At 40.8% G+C, this 8931-nt stretch overlaps 1 protein-coding gene across 7 annotated transcripts in view; it reads left to right on the top strand.

The window, feature by feature from the left end:
- Positions 1–8931, top strand: part of Dzip1l (DAZ interacting zinc finger protein 1 like) — a 42481-nt gene that overhangs the window by 12240 nt on the left and 21310 nt on the right. For all 7 annotated transcript variants that reach the window (XM_010625542.2, XM_010625540.2, XM_010625541.2 and 4 more), the window contains 4 exons: positions 1855–1939; positions 3375–3496; positions 4200–4361; positions 7807–7935. In XM_010625542.2, coding sequence (XP_010623844.1) covers positions 1855–1939; positions 3375–3496; positions 4200–4361; positions 7807–7935 — 498 coding nt within the window. The remainder of the gene's footprint in view (positions 1–1854; positions 1940–3374; positions 3497–4199; positions 4362–7806; positions 7936–8931) is intronic.

The following is an 8931-nucleotide window of genomic DNA, read 5'->3' as shown; positions in this document are numbered from 1 at the left end:
CCGTGTGTGTGTGTGTGTGTGTGTGTGTGTGTGTGTGTGTGTGTGTGTGTGTGTGTATGTAGAATCAATGTATGGTAAGGCAATAATGGAGCCAAGCCCATTTTGGAAAAATGACTCCACTGTTCAAATAAGTGATATAAGTGATGGCTCATTATTCAGAGTAGCATTTGAGTGTTTGAGTCTATCTTCATAGAAAGTGTGGATTGGTGTTACGCTTTAGATCTAAAATGTCCCCCAAAAACCTCAAGCTCAGAGCTGGAGCTTTTGAAAGGTGGTTGGATTGTAGGGGTACTGAATGTACTGTTAGGGGCCTGACTGCAAGAGGTGGGTCACTGGGGATGTGACCTGGAAGGGTGTGTTTTTGTCTGGCTCCTCCCTTGTCTCTCTGCTTCTTGGCTGCTCTGGGTTGAGCAGTGTTTCTCTGCCATCCCTTTCCACCATGATATTTCCACCCTGGAGCGAGCCAACTATGAGCCAAAATAAACTTTTCCTCTTTTACATTGTGGGTGTCGAGTATTTTGCCCCAGCAATGAGAAGGTGACTAATAGAGTTGGGAATATTTGCCCTTAAATAAATTGTCATGGTTTCCAGACCTTGTGCCAGGCCCTGAGGAATCTGGCTTGCCCTAGGAATCAGATGAAGTCGCCAGAATCATGCCTCTCTTTGCTGTATCCACTTGGATTAGGATTGACTGTGAATGACAGAAAAACTCAGACCATTTGTTTATATCAGATTAAAGCGTATTTCTGTCATTCATTACCAAAGGGTGGATATAAGAAATTCAGGGCTGGCGTGTAATTTCACAGTCCTTAAGGACACAGTTCTTTATGTGTGACTTTTCTGGTCTCATCATGGACTTCTACTTCATTGCCTAAGATCATTGCCTGAGTTCCATCTCTCAGGGCCACCACTCATTAGGAGGAGAGGGAAAGAAAGGCATCACTCTTCATAAAATTCCTCTTTACTCTGAACAACTAGCAAAATTATCCTAAGCTGAATTCAGAAGTTTGACGGTAAAAGGATGATAGGATATATGAACTGCATCTGCAGTGCCTTAGGAGACAGAGGTAGAATTATAGACACTATTTATTTGCTGTCCTCTGCCTGTGGTGTTCTGAACCCTGGGGTGAGATCAAGACCTTTTTTTGGTGAGGGCAGTGCTGGGGGTAGAACCCAAAGTCTTGCACATGTTAGGCAGGTGTTCAGCCACTGAACTACATGCTTGGCCCTGAGATTGGTATTTTTAAATAAAAATTTTTAGAATGGAAACTGAAACATATTTTGAAGTACAGAGGGTAATATAGTGAGCCTTCACCTACACACTGCCTAGCCCAGCTGTTCTCAACTTGTAGCCAGTGCTGTGGCATCTGTTTCCGTGCCTACTCTCCCTACTCCTACATTGACTTGACTGGAAGCATATTTGTCATGCAATCGTGTCTGTAACATTTCAGTATGTAATTCTAAAAGGCAGGGCTTCCCTCTTTTAAATGTAAGCACAACACCATCATCATAACCTGAAAAGTCAACAGAAATTCCTTAGTATCATCAAATAGTCAGTGTTCATAGTTTCCCAGGTCAGTGGTAGTGTTTGGAATTGACATCACTGCCTTACCTCAGTAAACCATATTTTAATTTTTTTCTTTCTTCTTTTTTAGTGGTGCTAGAGATTGAATCTGAGGCCGTGCACATTCTAAGCACGTACTGTACCACTGAGCTACATCTCCAGCCCCTCAATTTCTTTATTTTTGAAGCAATCTAGGGGTTCAAAGGGAAGAGGAGTTTGGATAGAGGGGAAATACCAGGCTTCCCAAGAGGATCTAATCCCATACTCCCTATTGCTTCTTCTCTGTACAGTGCCACCTGTGTGACAAGTCATTCATGAATGCCACCTTTCTCCAAAGCCACATCCGGCGCAGGCACACAGGCATGGCAGAAGGTGGTGAGTCCAGGCAGCATCTGGGGACCCTGCTGGGACTGTAGAAAGGTCTGGGGCTTGGGCAGTGGGCAGGGGGCACTATACAAATGTGTACCCAAGCCTTCCCTCATCATCTAATTGAGGATGGAGCAAGCCCATCATGCACCAAGGGACAGGGGATCCCAGAAGGGGCTGGATAACTTTTGAACACTTGTGTGGGTAAGAGAACAGGTAGGTTCCAGTCTTAGCTTTGTCTGTTTCCATGCTTAGTGTTTTGTTTCTGAATTTCTGTGGCTTTTATTGTGAATGGGACAGTCAGATGGAGAGACTTTGAGGGGCCCGTACCTCCCACCCTTTTGTGAATCTGCAATTCTCTGCATGTAGCTATGGATAAGTTTAAATGGGGTAAATGAGCAGTCAGACCAGTTCTTTGGCTTTTCTATGTACCTGAACTTATCATAACTTAGTAAATTTGTTTAATCTTATCATTTCAAATTCTAGCACGAGTAGCAAGGTTGTATGTTGTTCCCACAAAGAGATTTTTATACTGGATATCTACATTTTGAGAGTCAACAGAAAAATCTGTAAAAAAAAAAAAGTATAAAAAGTTTAAACAAACCTTTTTTTTTTCTATTTTCCATTGTTTCAATTTCCTTTTCAAAAAAGAGTTTTGAAACAGTATCATTTATCTAGTTACTGTACATTTACTATATATCTAATTTTTGTTTATTCTGCACTCTGGAAGGTTAAGGCAGGAGGATCACAAGTTTAAGCCCAGCCTGGGCAACTTAGCCACTTACTGAGATTCTGACAGAGTAAAGAAAAGGGTTGGGGATGTAGTTTAGTACAAAGGCCCTGGATTCAAACCCTACCAAAAAAAATTTTTTTTAAAGATTAAAGTATACACCTAAAATAACTTTGGTTAGAATGTTTCTTCCATGTCCCTATTTTTTCATTTGAAACTTAACACTGTACATGTAAATCGTACCACATTATTTTGAAGAGTGACTTGAAAGGTACAACTATTTACATTACTTAAGTTCCTTTCACTTGCCGTGCTGTGAAAGTATGTTCTTTGCATTAATGGTTGGCATATACACACTTGTTTAGTATTCAGTTTCTATTACTCTAGAATTTTGCATTTCTCTGTGTCAGTACTGTCAAAATACTTATTTTAAATGACAGGACAATAATAGTTTACATTTATTGAGCTGTCATGCCAGGTGCTGTGCTGATCACTTTGTATTATCACATTTCATCCTCACAAAACCCCTCTGAGTTGGGTACTGTTATGATTTCCATTTTGCAGTTTTGGGAAGAAGGAACAGGGAGGTAAGTCCTTTACCCAACGTCACCAGACTGCATGGCGAGGCTGGTCTCAGACTGAGGTGTGACTGCAGAAACGAGAAAGAAACTACACTCCATTGATTTTCTCTCTCTCTCTTGCCACTGCCCCCAGGAAAGCAGAAGCAGCAGGAACAGCCATCTGAGGAGCTACTGGAGGAGCTGAGAGCCAAGCTGAAGTGGACCCAAGGGGAGCTGGAAGCCCAGAGGGAGGCCGAGAGGCGGCATCAGCTGCAGGTGGGTGTGGACAACATACTTCTGTGGCACTGCAAACAAGAGGAACTTAAATAATGAAAATATCAGAGAGACTCAGGGCCACCTAGATCTCCCAAGCACATGGATCCCACAGGGCTTGAATTCTAGCTAGTTTCCCAGAGCTGGGAGCCGGGGCCAGAATGCCACCTTCTTGGATGTAGCAAATGATTTTAGGGAGTCTGGAAGGAAAATAAATACCAGACCAATGTGACCAAAAATGGAGCAGAGGAGTGCAGCTTCCTGTGTAAGTCAGCTCTTGCTGAAGGGATTTGAATTTGAATTCAACTTCTTGTACTGCATATTTGGTTGGCTTTTTGAGGACAGAGAATGGGTGTCATTCTGAAAGCTCCAGAACCCAGCCTGGAGGAAATGTCCAGTAAACGTTTGTAGGAGGAAAATACATGAATTTGCTCTTTCCCTCATCTATCCACCATTCTTCATCTCAGCATGCGTCTGTGAGCATCAGCTGTGCCAGGCATGGTGAGGAATAAGGAAAGAGAAGACAAGGGACTGTAAGATTTAGATAAGTGGACCACTCAGAAGCCAAGCAATTGGGACTGTGGGGTAAATGTTTTTTAGTCTCCATAGTGACATGCACAACAGGGGGCCATAACAGATTTTTCAGCAAATATTTACTATAATGTGGAATTAATAATTCTATTGTTCTTGCCTTTTTTTTTTTAAGGAAGCTGAGATTACTCGTCAGAGGGAAATAGAAGTGAAGAAAGAATTTGATGAATGGAAAGAAAAAGAGCGGACCAAGCTTTATGGAGAGATAGATAAGCTTAAGCAATTACTTTGGGATGAATTTAAAACTGTTGCCAACCAGAACTCTACACTAGCAGAGGTGCTCAATATAAAAAGCATTTCAAAGTTTTTCTTTCTGTTGAAAATCTGCTTCTTATTTGTTCTCTTTTTCATTTTCTTTTTTCTGGTACTGGGAATTGAACTCATGACCTTGAGCTTTCCAGGCAGGCGCGGTGCCACTGAACTAAATCCCTGACCCTTTATTTGTTCTCAAAATTCATTTATTAGTCTGCACTAGTTATATTTCATCTGTCATTGGAGCTAAGACACCGTGAAGTCAGATACCAGAGGCCAGAGCCAGAGGGAGGCTCACAGTGCTCTCTTGTTTCGTGGCTTTGAGACCTTGGGTGAGCTGCTTAACCTTCTTGTGCCTCAGTTTCTTTCCTGTAAGATGGGCTGCTGGAAGATTTAATTAGCACATATACAGCATTTAACATTATCATGTATATAGTAAGAACACCTGAGATATTAACTTTATTTTGCCCAGAGTTTCATTATTGCACAAGAAATGAGGCAAAATTTTAATGAATGCATTTTTCCTGAATATATGAATATTCACATTCTCTGAAAACTGTGTATCTGAAAGCTGTGTGTCCAATTTTCTGTTGAGGTCCATGGGGGTCTCTGGAGGTCACATATAATAGCTAACATTTGCTATTTTCCAGCTTCTTTATAATAAGTTTTAATCTTATAATAAGCAAACAGCCATAACATTCTGGGAGCAGGTGCATCAATTTATTACTTTCCTTTTAATTAAAAAAAAATATCTATTACATCCTTTCTTTATAGTTGATGAAATTGAGACCACATAATTTGCTAGTAAGAGCTGGCATTTGAACCTAGCTCTTCAAATTCTAAAGCCCAGATTTTCTACCAAATTTATGTAGGGAGATTTTATTAAAGTTATCTTTGGATTATATCTTCCCTTGTAAGCCTTATCAAGAGAAAAGTTTTGAGGAAAAGTATATTCTTAAAATGTATGTATCTTTTGCTGGTCTTCCTAACATCAAGGGGAGTCTTGGCTTTGCAATTAACTGTCCAGTGGTGTTTCTTACAATCAAGCCATGTTTTGCCTAAAGAAACATAGAGACACCTTTTCAAAATGGGATTATAATAGGATATTCCTGGAAGCAGAGAGGAGCTGGAGAGGGAGGTAAACCCTTCAAGTCAGGACCCCAGTGACCTGCTTCTTCCAATTGGACTCCTCCTTCTCACAGTAAGTCAGCTGTAAGCCCTATAATTAAGTCAACTTCCAAAAGCCCTAAGAGCACAGGAGACTTTTGGGCAACATCTAGATATCAGTGATAGCATAATCCACACCATCCCAACCTAAATTCTCCCCCACGGATCAGGGATGACCTGTGGAAGACAAGCTGTTGCTCCATCGTATGGATGTCAGTGCCTGACACCTAACTACACACTGTCATTCGCAGGTTCATCCAGAAGTCACCTAGTTCCCTACATGTCCCCTGACATGATGCTGGCTGAGTAGATATTTGAAAAATCAGTACTGATTGGAATTTGAAGTTAGGGTTCTTTTGGGGATCTACTGGGGATTGAACTTGGGACCTTATGCTTGCAAGGCAGGTGGTGGAACCACTGGCTGGAATTTGAAGTTATTGTTGAAAAACCACCTTATCAAGAGTCAAAGAGTGACTTTTGGTTAGAAGATGCTGAGGTTTGGTAAATGAGGACATACTCTTTACCAGTCATGGTTTCCTTTCCTAAACTGGAGCATTTGATTCTTTTATTATTAATTTTTTGGGATTTCTCCTACAGGATTGCTTAGGTTGTGGTTTTTGTGTTTCACACCTGCCTCCTCTTAACATTTTATTATTTTACTTTTATCAAAGTAAAGAAACAAAATTGGGTACAAAATCATCAGTGTCATTTAGTTACATAATTTTGTTAATTCATTTAAAAAAATTTTGGGGTGGGGAAGACAGGTAGGATTCCATTTAGAACAATTATGAAAAGTACTGTAAGAGAGTCCATCTTCAAAACTTAGGAAAATATTCTCCTTGATTTTAGGAGAGCCAATGAGGATGAAATACATTTTGGAAATATTTATCCTCAGAACTTTCCACCTGATACAGAAGTGTGAGACCTTACTTTGGTGAAGTAGCTTGACTGAAGAGAGAACTTTATATTAGATAGGGGTAAACTGAGCTTCCAAAGGAGTCTAATTGAAATGCAAATACCTTGAAAGTTTGTAATCCCGAGAAAACCAGCTCTGTGTTGTGTCATAGCAGTGTAGAAACCAGAAGTGGCAGACACATTAGAAACCCTGAGTTGTGTATATGTTTGGTAAAGCATTTGATTATGAAAATATTTAAAGAGTTTAGAAGTGAATAACATTGGCAGTATCACTTAAGTGTGACTGAGAAGAGTTAGCAAAACTAATGCCAACTCAAACTCAGGGGCGTGTAGTTTCTCTTTCCTGTATTGGGGGTTGGACCTGGGTCTTCACACTGAGCTATACCCCCAGCTCTTTTTTTTTTTTTTGAGACAGGGCTTTAGTAAGCCATTAAGTTGCCTAGGCTGAGCTTGAGCTTGCAGTTTCCTGCTTCAGCCTCCCAGATTGCTGGAATTACATGTGTGTGTTACCATACCGGGGTGCAGTTTCTTCAAGTTGTAATAGGGCTTATGAATTTTATGTAGTGATAATGATTTTATATAGTAAATTTTGTATAATAAATTTTATATAATAATGGGTATGGGTATATATTGTTTTTGTTACTGCAATAGTGACACACACACACACACACACACACACACACATATATGCACACACACACACACACACACATACCATAGAAAGGTGGAAAGGCATCTACTCTTTGGTCTTTTTTTTTTCTTTTTTGGTACCAGGATTTGGACTCAGGTCCTTGGGCTTGTGAGGCAGGCAGCAGAACCACTGAGCTAAATACCCAGACCTCTTTGGTCTATTTTTTTTGTGTCTTTCCTTCTTTTGTGTCTTTCCTTCAGGTCACATACTGCTAATAGCTCAGGAATTATCAAGAATTATGTTGTAGGTCTGAGCTGTGCAAAGCCAGTCCTTACTGGTGACAGCCAGGATATTTTTGTGAGAAAGGGGCAGGAGTCCTCAGGGAGTGGGCTCATGTGCCTTAGGGTCTCTAAGCATCTGGTTCTCTACAGCTTATTCTGGACTGAGGAAGACATGAGGCAGCAGTTGGAGGAATTTGGCGTTTTGAGCATAGCAGAATTTAAATGGAATTGAAAGGACAGTCTTATTCTGTTGTTTTGTGGCAAGTTGTTTCACTTTTGCAAGAGCTGAACCCTCAGGAGAACCCTGGGAATGTTGGTTTGTGTGATTATTTGCAAGTGCATAGGTTTAGCAAGAATAAGTAGGGGGTTGTGGTTGAGGTAAGGTGTGCTCCTCTGAGGCTGTTTTCAGGTAAGGTATCAAAGTCAACATCAGGCCTAGATCTTCATCTAAATAAAAAGATGCCTGGCCTTTTCAGAAACTGCAGGCTCTGCAGTCCCACAGTGTGGTGGAATCCCACCTCGGATCACTGCAGGATGAGGAGTCTGAGGAGCGACTCAGGCAGGCACAAGAGCTCCAGTCCCTGAAAGAGAAGATGGAGATTCAGGTGAGTGGATGCTCCATGATATTCTTCCCAGAGCAAGCCAAGGACCTTGTTATCCCCGGCAAGGCCTGTCATTTTTGCTCTGTGGATTTAGTAAAGTTGAAAGACATCGAAACTCTACATTTGCAGACTTTTGTGCCCCATGAAAGCATAGAATAAGATTCTCAGGTGAGGCTGGTGTAAAATATCCAATTTTCCTGAGATATTTTCTAAAATATATACAAACACATTAATTTTTTTTTTTTTTTTTTTTTTTTTTTTTTTTTTTTTTTTTTTTTTTTTGTACCAGGGATCCAACTCAGGCCCTTGTGAGGCAGACAGCCGAACCACTGAGCCAAATCCCCAGCCCCACATACTAATTTTTTTTATATGACACTTTTGTACCCATTTCATTCTAACCCAGTTGGAAACCATTCAGGAAGTGTGACAGTGTCCTGGGGTTGAAGATATTTGGGATGGGTTCAGAGGTAAACGTTTGTTTAGTAATCAGCTCTGGGAGCCAACAAGCTCTGATTTGTAGCATGTTCTGGTTTCTGTGCTGTAAATACTTCCACGTGGCACTTTCTGTGCCATCAGTGTGAGGTCACTGGATGAAGCTGGGAAAACTTGTGCACAGTATGCTTTCATGGGGTTTGCCCTTGTTTTCTGTGAAAGCTTTTTACAATCTTGGCCTCTTATTCCATTATTTATGTTTTCCCTCCCAGTTTATGAGTTTGTATAATGGTATCCTCAGTTTCTTATTGGTCCTTCAATTTTGATTATTGTGATTTGGCCATAAAAAGCAATGTTTATGTGCTCAAGATGATCAAATTATCAGTCTTTTATGTGTGTCTGTGTGTGTGTGTGTGTGTGTGTGTGTGTGTGTGTGTGTGTGTGTGTGTGGTGCTGGGAATCAAACCCAGGGCCTTCTGCATGCTGGGGAAGTGCTGTATTGCTGAGTTGCATTCCCAGTCTCCTCACCCTTTTTTATAAATGGCTTTTCTCCAAGATTTAAGGAAC

This window comes from Fukomys damarensis, unplaced genomic scaffold, assembly GCF_012274545.1.
Source record: "Fukomys damarensis isolate Sample0158 unplaced genomic scaffold, DMR_v1.0_HiC HiC_scaffold_37, whole genome shotgun sequence".
Classification (NCBI taxonomy): Eukaryota; Metazoa; Chordata; class Mammalia; order Rodentia; family Bathyergidae; genus Fukomys; species Fukomys damarensis.
Note: the sequence above shows the minus strand (reverse complement) of the source record. Positions and strands in the feature narration are given on the sequence as shown.